Source organism: Emydura macquarii, unplaced genomic scaffold (assembly GCF_026122565.2).
Source record: "Emydura macquarii macquarii isolate MOO-44397 ecotype Brisbane River unplaced genomic scaffold, CSIRO-AGI_Emac_v2 contig_2422, whole genome shotgun sequence".
NCBI lineage: Eukaryota > Metazoa > Chordata > Testudines > Chelidae > Emydura > Emydura macquarii.
In genome coordinates, this window is record NW_027132559.1 from 33,159,601 (window position 1) to 33,178,896 (window position 19,296).

The following is a 19,296-nucleotide window of genomic DNA, read 5'->3' on the forward strand; positions in this document are numbered from 1 at the left end:
CACAAAGTAGCAAGGGGGTAGAGACAAGGAAGTAATGACAATATTCTCAGAATGCCCACTCATTTTCATTTGCAATAGTCTATTTTTAAAGAGAAAATGATGTCATTGCTTAAAACCTGATAAACACTTACTTCTATGGTATACATCCGGTCATGTTTGATAGTTTCACCACTCCGTAAAGTCCTCATTATCGCGAAGTCAGCAGTAGCCGCTGCTCCTCTTTGACTGTTGGGTGTGGATGTCTCATCACACTGTGACCGGTCAATATCAGGACCATCTTGTATGGATTCTTCATCTTTGGTGTTTGATGCCTTTTTCTTTTTTTTCTGCTTCTTGGATGCACTCTGCCCATCAGATTGTGCTTTCCGTTGCCTAAACTGGGCAAGCTGCACATAAGAGAAAATCCTGTTAAGGTGAAAGTTTTCTTCTTTATTACTAATGACACCAATTATGAGGGCTTATGGACTGTTCTACATAAACCTTCTGACTAATCTCTGAAGAAAACAAAGCTGAGGTTAATACTGCATATTCCAAATACCCTTCAACGCAATATAATATAAACATTAAAATAATGTTTAAAATGTACAATATATAAGCAGCATAATAAGAGTTTAACATAGGTCTCACAGATTTCATAACAGTAACTAACTATTTATTGGATAGCTATCTAGAAATCAAAAGATTCAAAACTAAACGTAAAGCACAAAGGTGATAAAATAATCTCCGATCACATTTTCTTAGGGAACCTTAATTTTCTCCAGTGTTATAGTAATTACCTTACACCCCAACAAGACTCAAACTCATTTTATCTGCTTTAGAATAAAAGCAGAAGAGCAACCCCTTTCTAATACCAAATAAGTATCACTACACTCTTCAGAAAAAGCTACTTTTAGAAATCAAGAAAACCAGCCCACGCCACTAACAAAACATAGAAGAAAGCAAAATACATATATAGGAAACAGTCTAACAAAAGGCAACAAGCAAATTTCAAGATACTCTACCTTGTAGCAAAACATGCTGATGAATAAAAAGTCACAGGTGATCCAGACACAGCACAGTTGAAAAACCAATTAGTACATAAGCTATTCAAATACTGTAAGACACTGCCTTTTGCAGAGCTTATCACTTTTAATCAGATATAACAGTTTACATGTGAAAATCCATTTAGAATATATTTTTTCTTAACTGGAAGAGAATTTCAGTTCAAGAAAAAAAATTATTAAGTTTTTTTACTAATGCAAAGACAAAATTAAATGGACATTATCAAAGTGCTATCCATCACCAAGTTTTATTCTCCAGCCTCAAAAGTCCAATACTGACTGCTGCAAAGCATATTGCTTTATTAAGCATGTACACTTACAAATACAATAACATTTAAATAAAGCCCTAGACTTTCATATCTATTTTATTTTTATTAATATCCAAGTATTATGCATTTTGGTAAACCCACTGTCAATTTGAAAAAAAAGTTTCTATCAAATAATAAAAGAATACTGGAATTTTTGCTAATGATATTCACCAATCCAGAGAGCCAGGCTTCCATTCAAGCTCTTTGTCAACACTCAGGTGGATCAATCAGGATTCTCAGTTTGGCAAAGATCTCTCGTTCCAATCTGTGTTCTGTCACAATGCAAGCTGTCACTTTTGTGTTTTCTAATTACCATTTAACCTCAAGGTAGCTGAGAAAGCCATAAATTAAACATATATGCTACTTGCAAATCAACTATGATTTCTTCCATACTAATACTTTTGTCCCTCTGTAAGAAAAGATTTTCTTATTTCCGCGGCAGGATTCTGCAGCCTCTTGTCCATCCCCAGGACAGCAGACAGCATGGCATATGGCTCCTGCTCTGATCAGAAGGACCTTGAGATTTGCTGCGCCAAAAATGCTCACCTAAGTATTTGGGATTTACTTCCACTTTTTCTTCATTACATTCCTAATTAGTTTATATATTTAGAAAAAGCCTTTTATTTTTAAAATAAATGCAACTTTTTAGTATTTCAGAAAATCTGCCAAAGAATAAGTATTCCAATATTTTTACACCAGGGAGAGAAGAGAAATCCCCCTCCCTCCTACGCCAAGTTCAGGTAAGGAACAGGATACATCATAGACTTCTCTTCTTAATAGAGGGAAGAGAGAGAATACTAATTCTCTAGCTCTTCTCAGTACCAATACATTTTCCTGAGGGCTTATCTACATCATGCAGAAAGATTTAAAGATTTTAAAACTCCAATTACCCCTTCGGATTACGGGAGAGGTGCACTACCTCAAAAATACTGCTAACCAAAAAAAAAAAAAAAAACTTTTGCTGCTCACAAAAGAACAAGAACCTAAAATACAGACTCCTTCAAAAGACAGGGCTCTAGAATTAAGATATATGGTCAGGACTTGGAAAAAACAAAAACTATCTTCAGTGACAAATGGGAAGAATTCTACAGCAATCATTGTAGGCAAGGCCAACAAATTCGAAAACATTTAAGATTTAAGCAATATTAAGTTTCTAGATTTTATATTTGCAAAAAATAACCTTCCGAATGTAAGCCAAAGGTAAACTGATGTAGTGCTTTCTTCCTGAATCTAATGGCAGCTTCAGAGCCTCTACTGTTGCTCATGACTTTATCAGAGTGACATTAACAACACTTTAATTACTTTTATTGCTTCTATTCAAAACCTATGGACAGCAACTCAAGAATCATGTCAATTTCATGTCACAGCTGATACTTGGAAAAGCTGCCAGAAGCAGCAAAAGATACAGGCACTGGAGTTATTCAAAAAATCCTAAAATGAAGGCTGAGAGTCAGAATAGCACAGATATTTCACTACCTCCAACTCCTTACAGTAGCAGGAGACTCTGATCCCAAACAGTAGAGGAAGAAAGAAACAACATCAGAAAAGCAGCCACAACTTCATTAAACAACACAGCTGGAAATTATTCAGCAATTACTTGCCCAATGCAAGTCATCCTTTCTTTGTAATCTGTTCTACCTGGGAGGGTTGCCCATCCACTCTCTACCCCATTAACCTGGTCCCAACACCATTGCTGGAACCTCCAAACAATAGTGCACTCTATTAGAAATTCCAGCCTTCCCAGAAACTGCGAGATAACAGGTGATTGGACTGCTAATCAGAGCCCTCTGTTTTTGTATCCAAGCAGCTCATAATGTGGTCCTGTTCCATGACTGGGGTTTCTAGATGCTACGATAATATTAGTAGTAGTAGTAGTAATAGTAAGTTTAGTCTTCTGGTTAGCTGGTGTTTGGTAAGTCTTTTAAGCACTGTTTTCGGTTAACAGAACAATCCCTTCTGGAACAGGAAAATACTTTCAACAGTGACTTTAAACAAGGCACAGAGGATTTCATGTTTATTGTCTCAATGACTTTGTGTCAAATGTGCACAGTTTACAAGTAAACTGCCAGTCTTGAAATTTCAGCTTGAGATCACAGAGCAAAACCGAGCTTTTTTTTTCCAATTCACACATCACCATCAGTACTAATGGTTCTGCTGGCCAAATTAGATCCTTGCTCACAGCTGTAGAATCCACATGTCCGCAAATTATGCGCTCAGCAACTTCAACACCTGCATAGTCCTATTGTTTTCAGGGAATTTGCAAAGGTATAAATGACTGGATCTTAACATCCAATTCTGTTGATGCACAAGATGGAACATATTTCTTATTTCATCTCTTTTATCTGTGTTGGCTCTGCAGAGCTAACAGAAGTAAAAAGCAGCAAAAACTTATTTTTGTCACTAAAGTCAGCAGAATATTATTGAACAGCAAATGGAAAGCAGATATGATAAGTAATAGGTATAATTTTGGAAGTCATTTTTCAGAGTAGAACTGCATTTGAATATAAAAGCATAGATGTTTAAAAGATTTATTTAGTCATGTAGTTCTGTGACATTCTCAACCTTTTTTCACCTGGGACCGCAAAATCACTCACCTCTTTATCACAACCACCATAAATCTCACAACCCTGCAGGAAGGGCCACAGCAAAATACCATAGGTGATTTGTGTGGCTTGCAAAAAAAAAGTTGATGCAACCCTTACTGCAAGATGGTCACAATTGCTGAGGAGGACTGTGTGCTAGAAATGCTGGGTCCTAAGTAGGCATGCTGGTACGACAGGTGCTATCAGGAACTGGTAGGGATTACTGATTTAAATCATATCAATTTAGTTAACTATTTCACTACCAATCTTCTTAGCAGAAATATCTATCCAGCCCTGCCTGGTTTGTGGACATACGTTGAGTACCCCTCTTTTCTTCTCCATCCAACTCTTGACCTCAATGGTAAATGTAGCATGGGCTTTGTGTCAGAATATAGAAGTGACATGGTACAATATATAAATGTACATACAAATTTAAATGACTGGATGGTGTGAAGTGCATATTCACATACTAGTTTTCCCACATAAAGTTCAAAATTATAAGGTCCAACTAAATTTTTCTACAAAGATGTGAAACTACCCAAATGCAAACAATGATGAAGTTTACCTTGCACATGTAATCTCTTCACCACACACCAGGCCCAAGACAACATCTGGCAAATTCATGAAATAAGAATTGTAGGGGTAATAGGACAAAAGAATCATCATACACATATGCAGTACAAAAGATTCAATTTAAGATGATTAAGAATCTGATTTTCACGTTTGTCTATTACCCCCTCACACACCAAACATAATGTCATTTTTCAGAGCTGCTGTGGTAAGTAGGAGCTGCAGATGCTCAATACTGCTAAAGTAACACCCCAAGTGTGGCAGTTATGGAAAGAGGCATGAAGTTCTTACTGTACCTTAAAAATAAAACTATTACTTTTGTTCCCTAGTATTTATGTACTATATCCTTTCCATTAAGACCTCCATAACAATGATCACAGATGTGATTAATCATACTGTTCAAAGGATGCCACTCTGTTTTACCTGGAATGAGGAAGAAACGAGCTCAGAGCAGGCTTTTTCTAAATTCTTGTCTACCAAACAGATTATTACATATGTACAGCATTTCTGTTAGGGGGAAACTCAAAAAGAAATGAGGACGCAGTGTCATTTCTTCCTATCTCATGACAGTTACCCCGAAAGTATGTGAGAAGCATATAATTTCAAACACCGAGAACACCAGGAAGATTCTCCTCCTCAAATGCATTACAACACATATGCCACAAAAGAACAGCTATAGACATTTGCCATGCCTCCCTACCTTTCACTGATTACATGGAAATAGGCGGTGCAATGTGGACACAGCATAGGACAAATGCTGTAAAATAACCGTTTTCCAATAATCCCAACACAGCCAGTATACCATGAGCACTTTAACATTAGGTTTTTAAGAGAAGATTGTCAACTCCAATTTACAATTTTTAAATAAGGTTTAGCCCTAGTCTACACTTACCTGGCGAATCAGCGGCAGTCAACTGGAGTTACATAAGCTACTCTGCATAGCTTGCATAACTCCCATCGACTGCTGTGCTTCCCTTCTGCACGACGTCTTCACTGCACTGCATTGACAGGGATGAAGCGCTACGCCACTTGAGGGGGTGGTTTACCAGCGTCAACTTCTGAATCGATTGAGCGGGTCTTCACTGACCGCTCAATCGATCCAGATAGGTCGATCTGACAGCGGCGACTTTGCCGCCATCAGTATAGACATACCCTTAGTCAGATTCTGTCCCTTAACTAGTCTCTTTATATATAGATATGGAGGGGGAGGGGGTGGGTGATTTTTTTGTTTTGGAGGGGAGGCGGGGGGGAGATGGGAGGAGGAGGTTGGTCATAGCCATTTTTTTCATTCCTTGACTGGCATTTGCAACATCAGAATGGGACAGTACATGTGCCCATATAATGAGAAAAGTCTCTGGCTCAAAATCAAACCCTCATTCCCCAAAGTAAAGAGGATTTTAGCTAAACTGTCAGTGGGAATCAGAGAAGCTGGAAGGAGAGCACTGTACACCAACCACCTGCCATGCAGACAAACTGATCAGAGACTCAGAAGAGAAGGGGGAAAAGGGGCACTGTAGAAGGAAATGGCTTCTTCAGAGAGATAGAGAGGTCCTACCTTGAGACCTGAAAAAGAGGAGTAGAGGCAGTGACATGTATGCTGCTCTGAAAGAGGGATAGATCACTTGTGGCTAGAAGCCTGCTATGGGTAGGAGCTGACTGCTGAATCAAGGCTAAGGGGTTAGAAGGACCAATGGAGAGGTTAAGGAGCCCTTTTCCTCTGTACTGAGGGAGAAAGGTCAACAGGATTGTTCTTGTCCTTGCCATTCTAAGAGACCTATTCTATCTTCTACTTTTCTTTTTATATTTCATTTTGTACTCTTATTTTCTCATTTGTTTGGAGGCTTTGAGAGCAGAGAGGAAGGCTCAATAATTCTGATATGAGGAAGCAAAGGCAACTGGGGCTGAGGATTACACATTGCGAGAAGTACACATCCTTTATTCTCTGCTTTGCTTCTATCAGGGGACTCATAACATGAATTTTCATTAAACTGGAGTCTGAAACTTTCCTTAGGCCTTAAAAAAACTCTCTAGCATATTGTCATTATGTCATGTCACTAGCCTGTCAGATCCAGGAAATGCCATCTCAGTGCTAAAGTCTAAACAGCTGTAGAGATGTTGGGCAAAAGTACTTAAACAAAAACAGAGCCAATAAAAGTCTCAGCTGCGTTTTAAAAGAACAAAAATGAGAGAAAGATAAAATTACACAAAAATGATATTATCTGCTAAACTTATTTAGAATCTGCTTGCTGTAGATGTCTGACCTTCTCCCACTTGGAAAAACACTAAAAAATTGTAGTTCTAAACTTTCACTTCTAGGCTGTGGCAGTTCTCCTTATCAAGTGTTCCTACTTCATAAAAGTATTTAATAAAAATGGTGTCCTTTGGCAACTGGGTTTGCTACACTGGATGCTTTATTTGTCTGAGCATTGCATCCAGTTGCAAAATTGTTCATTGGATTACATGAGCTTTCTGACTCACAGATTTTATTTATTTATCAACAATTATTTCTGGACACCAATCATCACTCTTTATATTCTCCAAAACTAGCTAAAGATCAATCAGTGAGGCCCAGATCCACAATGGCCTCAAATTTAGGCCTGCTACAATCCACACAACCCCTGCCTGGCTGCCACCTAATGCTGTAGGCACCTACTCATTGGGCACCTAAATTTTCACTGCAGTGGTCTCCTAGGTAACTAAGGTTATGTCTACACACAATGTAAGCTCAGCTTGAGTCCTGGCTCAAGCCTATTCCCCCTTGTATCCACACACCAATTGTTCTAATTCTGTAAGGTGCTGCACGCTCTATTCAAGATGTGAGAAATTTCAATTATTATGACTTCAGCAGGAGTTGCAGGCACTAAACACACCATGGGATTGGGCCCTAAATGACACCATCTTTTCTTCATCTGCACCACAACCAAATAAATAAATTTCAAAATCAATGGCACAATAAACTGCAATAAATGCCTTCACCACCATTCCTAAAAAGAATGAAAATACAGCGTCTTGTTACTCGTTTCACTTATAGTCAATTTTTAAAAAATAGCTGTAAGTCTAAACTAACAGCTTGATCTTTTGTCTATTTGCATCAACAGCAATTTTATGTTGTTATATGGAAAACTAGGTAATAAATGTTTAAGAAATGGAAATGGAAATGGAAATTACTAAATACAGCCAGTGACTAACATTAACAGAAAAATGAAACCTCAATATACTAGGTGTGAAAAGAACGAAACATTTGACACTCAAAGGATGGCATAAGCTTACCCATTAAATACTTCGATGAGTAACAATATAAATATCTCAGGTCTTGATGAAAAGTTGTATGTTGTACCTTAAAATCCTGACTTGTTCCTCTTTCAGACATATATCAAAACCTGAGTTACTAATAAAAGTGAGTCACTATGAGCATGTGTTACATTAGACACAGCAGGGTAGAACATAGATACCTTTGTGTTACTGGTCATCTAACATCGTGTTTAATGTGCCTGATTACATGGTGACAAAGGTAAGAAATTTATGAAACCCCCCAAAGGTGCCTCACATTTTCGCCAGGAGAAGAAATTTCAATAGGTTATACAGAACAGGGGCGTGCACAAGGGGGTAAGCAGGGGCACGGGCCACTCTAATAATCAGTAAGGGTACAGAACTCCTTTGGCCATCAGGGCTGCGGCAGGCACTGACAGGTTTTCTGGCCATGGGGCACGGCTGCCATTTAGGGAACGGACCCTCCGAGTTTCATTCCAGAGGTCTGCTCCCCATGCATGCCCAACCCCTCACAGAGATCTTAGCTCAGCGCTGGGCATCCAGATCCCCTCCTCCAGGATGTTCTTCTCTGGAGCTCACCCCCCCCTTCTCTTACTCCACCAATCAGCAGCTGAGATGATATGGAGTGACAAACCTCCTAACCAATAGTAATGGGGTAGTGAGCAGAGCCACTGGGGATGGGGCAGCTAAGGAAGAGGCAATTGAGGGGGAAGCACAGGAGTCCCGGTGGCTGAGAGAGCACAGGGTACCTCACGGTGGCGGTCAGAAGGAGGGGGGAGCATAGGGTCCCCAGTAGGGCTGCAGGGGGAAAGCAAACTCCTCTGGCCCTGATGGGAGCACAGACCATGCCCCTCCTAACGGAGTCAAATTTTATTCCTGTGCACACCTCTGATACAAAATATATTTAAGAGAAATCCCTTTAGACTGGAAAGCATAATTGGCACAACATTCCAGTGAAGACTACAGAACAGTTATAGCATTTGTTGGGGTTCCCTTGGGAGCTCTTTCACTTGATTGCTCAAGAAATCAGTTCGACTCCAGACTTGTACTACTTGTTACTATTTGGCATACAGCAAAGCTACACTTACTTGATTAGACTCAAGAGTAGGATGGGTGGGTATAGGGCATACCACACATTAATTTACTGATGTCAAGCCAGGTCTATGTCACTGACACTTTTTGTTGTGCAGTAGATAATTTAGTCTTTAAAATAATTCTCCTCTGAGCTATCTATGACTGTAACCTTGTAAACTGAATTACAGCCTTGGAGGGGAAAGACATGTGTGGCTCCTTTATGGAGAAGGCAAGAGAGGGGGATAAAAACAATATACATTACATTAGCAGTGCTTTTTGTCAAAGAAATTCACTATACACAGCATAGCAGGGAAAACAGTCATCAAAATTAGAAAAAAATATATATTGCTAGCCCTTATATTTAGTACTCTCAGATTTCAATAAATCCAGTGTAGTCAGTGTGTTGTTATACCAGGGAAGAAGTTGGCCCATTTTTATCTATAGAGCAACAAACACTGCTTGAACTGATTATGTTGAAATTATTGATCATAGTCTATATAGATATGCCACACACTTTACTCTGGTAAAGTGAGAGAAAAAGTAAAACCAAAAAGCATGCCCCATGTCAAAAATCATTCACATTTAATAAGTTATTGAGTCTCAAAGGAAAAACTGTTTACATTGCAGAGTGGCAACTCAGTATTGACTAAATATAAGCAATAGAGAAGAAAATGTGAGATTTTGACAAATAGGGCATTCATCAAAGAGTCAGTATGTCAATAAGTATGCCATCTCGTCACACTAGAAAAATTGCCAACACTCCTCCTACTGCTTGGGTATTTAATTAATCTCATGTCTGCCTTAAGGAACAGGTGCAAGACCAGTTGCTATGATTAGTGTATTACGCAGCTGCTAGAGATTTATTTAACCACTTTAGAGCCCCTGCATGGGCAGCATTTGTCCTCCAAGAGTAGTACTAATGTAGACCTAGGGTTAAACAATTTAATCCTGTCACAGAAGACAGTCAGGCCTTAAAAGAGACATGGCACTCAAGGGGTAAAGTAAAATGAGTGACAGCAACAGTAGAATGCAAAGACTCAAGAGTAATGACAATGGTATCACTGAGCTTCATCTGTGCTCACAAAGAGAACCCCGTATCTGTGTTCTATTCAGTCATTCCCTGAAAATCAAGTGGAGATTGTTGAGAACACAAAGCAAAAATAGTTGAGTCTATTTCTTTAACTCTGCTTTGCTCTCATATGAAGATTATATATTAGATTTAATTATATTTTTGATAGTGGATGGGTAAGGAAGGAAATAAAATTTCTTTGTACGATGAGAAGTAAAAAACAAATATTTTTCCAGAGCTAGTACTTAGCACTAATATGACACTTTGTTTCCAAAATTCTTTACAAACATTAACAACAGTAATTCACACCCACAAATCCCATGAAAGGTAGAGAAGTACTATCCTCATTTCACAAAGGACAAAAATATAATTACATTTCTTCCCTATTTTTTTGCTTTGGGCAAGAATGGTAAAAATTAACTATCTGGGTGCCACCAAATAATGTGGTAAGCACTTCATAGCCAACTCAGGGGAGTAGTAGTACATTTTTTTCCTTACATTATAAACACAGTACATTAGATGTGTACTTATCTAGCTGAAAGTCCCTAAAGACTCGTTTTATCTTCAGATATATGAATTTATATTTCTGTATATCTTGAAGGAAAAACCTGCTACTTCTCTAGCACTTGGAGAAGTCTTCAGCAGATTGCTCAAGATATATGGATTCACATAGTGGAAAACAGAACTTAGCTAAGTCTTGCCAGGAACATTGAAAACATTTTCTACCACATTTTCTACTACATTATTTTACTCTGAGTTTCCTGGATTTAAACCATGTTCCTGAATCTTTAAAGAAGCCATACTAGTTCTTGTTTGAAGAAGTTCTAAAGTCTGGTCAGAGGAGTCCAACATAGCCTAAAAGGCCACTTTGTGATCACGAGTTCAGTCATGGAGGACGAATAAGGCAGTAGATTTCACAGAGAAAACACCAACCAAGGCAGAACAGGACAACCTGTCTGGAGGAAGAAGAAAATGCAGCAGAGAGAACACACCAATGAGCACAAGATACTTCAAAACAGTTAATGTTTTTGTTCATTAAAATTAAGCCTGTCCACCCAACATTTTCAGACTTTTGCTAATATAATAACAAGGTAAATTTTGTCCATTTTGCTTTATATGTAACCATTTCCTCACAACTCTAATTTTTACTCAGGAAACTTCGATGTGCCACACTTAAATTCTTCTCTGTCCAACTATTTGTTTTTAACTTTTTGCTTCTCTGATTCACCAATTCACAGCTTCCTTTTCTACTGAACAAATTTAGTGCTTCTTTCATACAACATGTTATATGCAAGTCAGCCTATCATTTTATTAATTTTTACACATCTAAACAAAGTCTGTCTCACACTGTGTACTTGAAAAACTTATAATGCCAGATTAAAATATTGCATTAACATTGAAAGACTATACAACTGACTTCTGTATTTAATTGAAAGTATTTCTCAGGCAGAAGGTTGTGTTTATATGGGGATGAGAATCACTTATTTTCTTTTGTAGCAGGCCAGTTCAATGGCTAATTAGACTCAGCACAGGCAAGACACTTCCTCTTATTTCTCTGCAAATACCATGCACACACAAATTTTTACAACACTGTATATTCAACAATAGTACAAATAAGGGGAGAGTTCAGGTGGAAATCAGTGTTCACAAAATCTATTTAAAGAAATACCACAAAATTATCAGCATATCATCATCAGATGTAATCTGTTCCAGTCTGATTAATTTTAGTGGGAGCATGATCAGGCTCTGTTTAAAAGGTCACAATACCAGAAGATGACATTAAACTGATAAAATCACAAATTAACCTGTGCACAGATTTTTCAAAATGACCTAAAATAAGAGCAGTGCGATGTACTTGAAGGTTTTTGCTTAAACATGTATGCTCCTATAAATACTATTTTGAAATATAATGGTCATGAAACCTTCAGATTGGCACACATGTTAATCTCTTTATTTCTATTTTACAAATAAAAATATCAGACTTCAGAGCCAGCAGATATAATTGCAAGCTTTTCAGAATAGTTAACATTTGATGTTTAGATACTGAAGTTTAAATTACTATATAAACATATTTTAGTTTATTCAGAAACATACTAAATAGCCACAGTCTGCAGCCATCTGTGTTTGCCACTTAGGAGCCAAGTATAAAAATGTGAACTATGCAAGTACAGCAACAGTTGCAAGGATCTTCCCATAGTGCTTGTCAATCAAATTACTGGTGACAAAACACTAATGCTGAGACCCATTTCTTGTACATAGCCTTTTTTCTGCTTGTAAATTGTCTGGAGTGTTTAAAAATTATTGTCTGAGAGTTGACAGTTTTATAAGATAGTTCTTCTAAATCTAATCTTAAGATATCAACTACAGAAAATGTAAAGCTGTAATAAAGAAAATGGCATGCTTCTCATTGCCGCAATCTATAAAAACATTTCCAACAATAATAATCTGCACATGGAGACGAAAAGAAATGGAAGTTTGATTTGGGTATTACCATTAAGCAAAATGTCTACAAGGAAGTTTGGTTTAACATACAAAATGACTGTGCCTGAGTACTCACATTTTCATATTTTCTGCTATGAAGCTGGCCAAAATAGATTTAACCTCCTCCAGTTTATAGGCCCAATCCTGGAGATGCTCAGAACCATCAAATCCCATGGGCATCATTGGGAAAGAAGGATGCTCACTGCATCTCTGGAATAGTTACTCAGGCCCTGATACACAAGGTACTTAAGCACACACCTAGATATGTGAGTAGTCCCACAGACTTCAATAAGACTACTCGGGATTTTAAAGTTAGGCAAGTGCTTTTGTACCTTCCCAAGTCAAGAAGGTTTAGGTTCTGATCCAGAGCCCACTGAAGTAAATGAGAGTCTGTCCATTGACCTCAGTGGGCTCTAGATCAAGTGCTTAATACATAATTTCTCCATTGTCCATAAGGACACACTGGTCTCAGTTCATTACCATAAAAAGCCAAATCAAGACATTACCACAGCTTCTACATCATGATTCTTCTTTGTTTGGTGCTACCCAAAGTTACAGATCTGAACTGAGGTGTATGGAGAGTCTGGGGCACCATCTAAACTAATCCTTGAGCATTGTCTTTTTCAGGGTTGCATACAAAATACAAATGTTATATAACCTTCTGTTTTTAATTCTCTTTAAGATAAGGAATTGCTCATCTAGTCTGTTTTCACAGTAGGCCTCCCAAGTGTATAGTCATTTTCACATGTCCCATTACATCGTTACAGTACTGAATTTCCAGTCACCAGGATACACCCTTGCATATTATTCTTATTTTAATAAGACTTTACTTTTTATATAATTTTTTTTCTGCGAAAAAATGGCACTAGGAAATAACTTTTCTTAACTTGTTAAGAAATGTTTTATTTCACCTGTTTTAGAAAACAGCATCCAACTATTTTTAGTGAAAGTAAAATTTCCATGGTATGTTGGAAATCTGTAAATTCTTTTGTATTAAGTGAAGAAAAATAAAATGATAAGATAGAGATGATAGAGAGGATGGGTGGATGAACTGGAGTGTTTATTAATTTCAAGAAGACAAAATATTAAAAGAAAATTTCCACTCAAAAATCATTCATTAAGGGAATCTGGTAGTGATCTCTGTAGTTAGATTGCCTAGCATTTTTCAGTCTCTTTGTTTATAGCAGACCTTTGAAACTGGGCAAGGAGAAAACCTTGGGGCTAAAGAAGTGTCTTTTTTTTTTAATCCCATGAAATGCCACAAAGATTTGGCTGAGATATATACTTTTTGAAAATCACTATTTCTGTTCTATTGCTTGTGCTGTCAACAAAATTTTGGCAGCTTGCCAAAATAAGAACTGAACATGAATATTTTAATGTAAAGCTGGGCCCACACCACCATCAATGCATCAGCACACACTGCACTGAGAAATCCCAGGAGCACACAGACATGGAGGGAGAAGGGGTAGAGAAGAGACAGCCAGACTGAGCACCCTACAAAAAACTCTCTCCATGGACCAAACACATGGCCTGGTGACCCATGCCCCCCACTCCTGGGGAAGGAGAGGAGAGAGAGAGCTAGGCTGGAATCCCCACAAACAACTCTAAGAGCCAGCACATGGCCACAACAGCCCATTCTTCCCCAGGATGACAGCCCTCTCCTGATGGTACCTAATGTCCTGTAGCTTAATTTACACATAAAATAATTTGTTTTATTTTTTCCTTTAAAAAAAGGTCTTCTATATTACATAGCAAAATCCCTGTATGTTAAAAGAGCATTATCTTAGTTGTAAAGACAAGCACTCAAAATTAACAAATACCAGAATAAAAATTGCCTGTGAAAATGTAATTCTCCCCCATGTGTGTATGCATTATGGAACATTCTTTAGTTGCATGATCTCATACCATTTTTTTCTACAAGACCCCTGCCTAATTAAGTGCACAGGGTGCACAGCACACAAGGAATGAATCAGGACCGAGTAGAGAATGAGGATCTTCAGAGGATCCTTACCTCACTTGCTCTAAAAGTTAGAAGGTATGTAGAGAACAAGGCAGGGAGCTTCAGGAAAAGAAATGTATGTGACAGAGTGTATGTGACATGGTGTACCAGGCCCTTTGTTTTCCTAGTCCTAGTACACCCCGCCCCAGAAAAAAGGCAGGAAGCCAGGCTCCTCAAAGAAGCCTAGAGAGGCTGCAGGGGAGAGAGCCAATCAGAGCCTAGCAGGCTCAAAGAAAAAGAGTTGCAGGAGCTGGACAGCTCAGTTGCTGACTGGTGCCACAGGAGGAAGGATGAAGGAAGAAGCTGAAGCAGCTGGACAGAGCAGTTGCTGACTGGGAGACTCCACTGGTACAGAGCTTGGGGAGAAACCCTGCCTGAGCAGGAATAGGACTATGAAGGTCTCCAGGCCAAGAGGCCTGTGAGAAAGAACTCTGAGAGAATAGGGCAAAGACTGTCAGACTCTCTAGGCAAGGAGGCCTGGGGGAGACCATGCTTAAACAGGGAACGGGCCCAGGACCCAAAATCCTGGTAGGACAGAGTGGGAAGCAGCCCAGGAATGCAGCAATAGATGCTAGTGAAAGAAGCATCAGGTGGCTGCTTGTAGATTCCCTGGGTTGGGACTCAGAATAGTGGGCGGGCCTGGGTCTTTGCATGGCCACAGGCAGAGTGGCCAAGGAGGCAATAAATTTCATTTGGAGACCAAGAAGAGGGCAAGTGCTTAAACAGGTCCAGAGATGGGACTGAGGACCTCAAGGAGGGGCTAATCGTCCGTTAGACTATTACCCCAGGAGGGTATCACAATGAATTTGTATGAAACGGGGAGAATAATGGTTGTAAGGACAATCTTATTTCAGCATTTCCTAACTTTCATGTACTTGATTTTTTCACTTTTTTTTTTTTAAATTAAAGTAATAGATTGTCATGGGGTGGTCCCCTCTGAGTCTCTCTCATCTTAGGTATAGACCACACTCTCTACAAGCCACCTTCACCACCACCATGCTTTATTATACTCTTCTAGCAGGCCATGGCCTACAGTATTATTTACAGGTCCCAGTCAGCTCCCCCTCCTACTTCTGAGCAGGAAGGAGCAACAACCAGTAGCAGTGGTTAGCTCTGCCTTCCTTCAGTCTCTTTCCCCCTCCCCACACACACATTTATCTGCTCCCAGTTGCTGGGGTAGCTTCTTCCTCTAGTTAGCTCTTCAGTTATGGTCCCACTTGTTAACTGATCCTCTATTTAGGTCTCAATTAACCTATACTGGTGGTGATTTGAGTGACAGGGTACTGAGTCAACTCCTGATTCAGAAACCCTGTCACATAGATTAAATAGTTTTAAAATGACTAATATGTTTTAGAATGGTAATATAAAATAATGGCTGAGGAGGATTACTCTAGTTCTATCTAAAAGGTATTTAGAAAATGTTATTCTAGCAGAAGTAATTATAGCTGATTGGCTTCATTTCATATGATACCAGAACAGAAAGATGTATCAATGAGGTTTAACAATCTGAAGCATGTCAAGTTTATTTCCATTTTGCTTTACTAGAAATTTCTAAATTCAGAATGCACCAAAACTGCACAAATGATCACCATTAATTTTCTATTTGCATTTTTAAATAATGTTACAACAAACCTACGATTCAGTGCACGTGAAAAAAGTTATGTAATAGCCTGTTCTGAATGACCAAGAAAAAACTCAACACCAAGCCTAATAATAGCTACATATTACACCTTCCAAAATGACCATACACAGTATTTACTTAAAAATAGAATAGGATTAGACAAGGAATCTTAGAAAAACAATGCTGATGAAAATCAGTTGTTGCTGCTAAAATAGTTGGGGGAGGTGGGAGGAAGACTCTCTAAAATACTTATTTCACCCTCTACTGAAAATACATATTCTATCGTTTTTCTAGTCTTTACTTGGGTCCATATGCAAAGTGAACTAAATACATATAATTTCATGTGCCAAGCTCTTTTTAATACAATTATATACAAAATGCATTAACTTGCAATGGTATATATGGCATGCCTTCAAAAGGTATACCATGTAGTTTCCAATCCTGCAAAAAGTTATGCATGAGTAATTTAAATTCAGTGGTTCTACTTACATGAACCAAATTACTCACTAGCATAATTGTTTGCAGGATTGAGCCTACAGACTCTAAAGAGTTTGAACAGCATTTGTCTGTATAATCTTGATGGCCGATCACAAAGTGATGAAATATTATATGATGGTAGTTTGAATGGCCTATTACTGCTTTACAATTTACCATCTGTGGCATATTTAATTATTCTAAGGCAGATGGCCTCCCTTATTAAAGTGCAAGACCATCTTTATGGAACTAGTGTCTCATTGGAGTACAAAGGAGTTATTTATCCAAGTAATGACAATTTTTAATTGAACGGTGTGTATAAATACCCTTTATCAATGGAGAAAATAGATCCCTTTCTCTAATAAAGGGATACAACTTGGGAAAAAATCAATTTTCTATATAAATATTTTGTACCCATCTATGTTACAAGTACCTCCTAAGATTACTGTAATAAAGAAACTATTTACCCTCTAAATCATTTTCCCTTTTTTTTTTTACACTGTACATTTTGTAGCACATTATGTACCGTTAATTTAATTGTTTTGTTGACAATGCAGAGAATGTATTCATCAGTAAAAGCAGCAGAAGAACATTGAAATGGAACAGGAAACAGATAACATGCAGTTGTGTGAACAGGGAAGGAAAAAAAAGAGCAGGAGAACAGAGTGGCTTGGGCACGTTTAGTGATTATTCTCTCAGAGCTAACCAAGTAAGTCCTCATTAACAGGGGAGCACAACCCTCCCCCCCCTTTTTTTTTAAAGAAACCTTTTTTAAAACATCACAATATGTTCTTTAAAGGGTACACAAATAGAAAATTGAATGACTTAAAATTAATCAATCTGAAAAAGTTATTTTGACAGTGTCCTTTTAAATTCAAGCAAATAAAGGTAATACGGAAAAAGGAAGAAAAATGACAATTTATAACGATCAGTGTGATGGCCAAACAGCATAATGGGTGACAGAGGAAAACTTAAAACATTTAACATGCGCACACGCACACATCCTGTTTTCTTGATAATTTATAATATAGACTGCCCTGCTTAAGTCTGAGAGCAGATATTAGTTTAGCAAAGAGTTAGGCCCACCAGAGAAATGTTATTTCTATCTTGCATTCCTTATTCAGACAAAATTCCAGTTGAAGCCATTAAAAAAGTTTTGTCTAAATTGGGAGTGCTGAATAAGGCCCTGGTCCCACACAACATCTATGTGGAGGCCCAATGAAATCTGTGGAGCTCAATGTGGACACAGGGGTTTGTCTGACTGTGCAGGATCAGGGCCTTAGGTAGGAAAAAAGGATGCTGTGTATAGCTGGTTACATACAAACCTGAAAAAGGTGACTATTAATTGCTCACTCTGAAAGACATTTTAAGTGGCTTTTTATAAAAACATTTGGTTCACAATGTGAAAGAAAAAATTGTTCTATTCTTTTATACTAAAATAGAATTAAGAGAGTATTCAAAAGAGGTCATAAAAATGGTTCCTTTATAATATTTTCTGGGTTTTTTCCCTCCCCGAGATGTTTTGTCTGTGCGGATCCCACACAAAAATGGATTTTTTTTCCCCCACCAGTAGTGTCCCCCCACTCCCACACCCAACAGCAATTAGAGCAGAGCAGAGCAGCCCCAACCACCTCTCAGTTCCCTGACTAATTCAGAATCCCAACAGAGACAGATTCTAAAGGAACCAGTCATGTGATCAAAACTACAAAAACTAAAAGGCAAGTAACCATTTTTTCTTCTTCAAGTCTTTGTTTGGATGGATCCATTTATGGTGACTAACTAGTAGTTCCCAGATTAATAAGAGGAGGTCTGAGAAGTTCAGCTAGCTAAATAAGAACTACTCTCCAAAATTTGGCATCTGATCTAGCTACAAAATTCAGGCTGCAATGTTTGGTAAAGGTATGGGCTGAGCTCCAAGTGGCTGCCCTACAGATCTCTAATACAGGAATATTTTTAGGCATGTTGAAGAGGTTGCCTGGACTCTAGTTGAATGGGCCCATTTGCTAGTCGGTAACAAATTGTAATGCACTTGGATAATCTCTTGGACGAGATGGCTGACCTTTATTTTCCTTTATGTGACATATCAATGGGGTGAATTTCTGAATGGTTTTGTTCTGCCTAAATAATAAAGAAGGGCTCTGGAGATAAAGTATGGAGCTTAGTTTCCACTGGATCTAAGTGGGGTTTGGGAAATAAAAAAGGAAAGTTGATGGTTTGATTTAAATGAAAATTGGACACAACTTTGGTATAAAACAGAGGATGGGATCTCAGCACAACCTCCTAGTGGAAGACCATATTGAGGGGGAATGCGGTATTAGTGCTTGAATCTCAGTAACTCTCTTGGCTAAGATACCTGCCACAGGCAGGCAGTCCTAAGAGTCAGCTGGTGGAGAGGGCGTTTGGATAAGAGCTCAAAGGGAGGCCATAAGAACCACATTAAAGTTCAAGGAAGTAGGAAGCTCATTAACCAGTGAACAAGTATGGCCCAGTTCTTGTGGAAATTTTGAAACTGGGATGGAACAATACTTGTATAAACTTGTACTAGAGGGTAGCATGTGGATTCTGATGGAACTAATGGTAAGGCCCAATAGCTTGAGTTGGGATTCCACTTTGATTTGTAATCTGATTTTATAGAGGGCTTCCTGTTCTGTATAAGGATTTCTCAAACTTCTGTAGCACAATCCCTGTTTGTAGAGCTTAGCCAGTCAACTTCCAAGACATCAGATGTAAAAATAGTGGGTTTGAATGAAGAATTTGTCCCTGGTTCTGAGAAAGCATGTCTGTCAGCTTAGAGAGAGATGAGTTGTG

General features: G+C 38.3%; 1 protein-coding gene across 7 annotated transcripts in view; it reads right to left on the bottom strand.

Moving 5' to 3' along the window:
* The window catches only part of AKAP9 (A-kinase anchoring protein 9), a 221,984-nt gene that overhangs the window by 186,845 nt on the left and 15,843 nt on the right, over positions 1–19,296 (bottom strand). For all 7 annotated transcript variants that reach the window (XM_067562218.1, XM_067562216.1, XM_067562217.1 and 4 more), the window contains exon 2: positions 132–386. In XM_067562218.1, the coding sequence (XP_067418319.1) occupies positions 132–386 (255 nt within the window). The remainder of the gene's footprint in view (positions 1–131; positions 387–19,296) is intronic.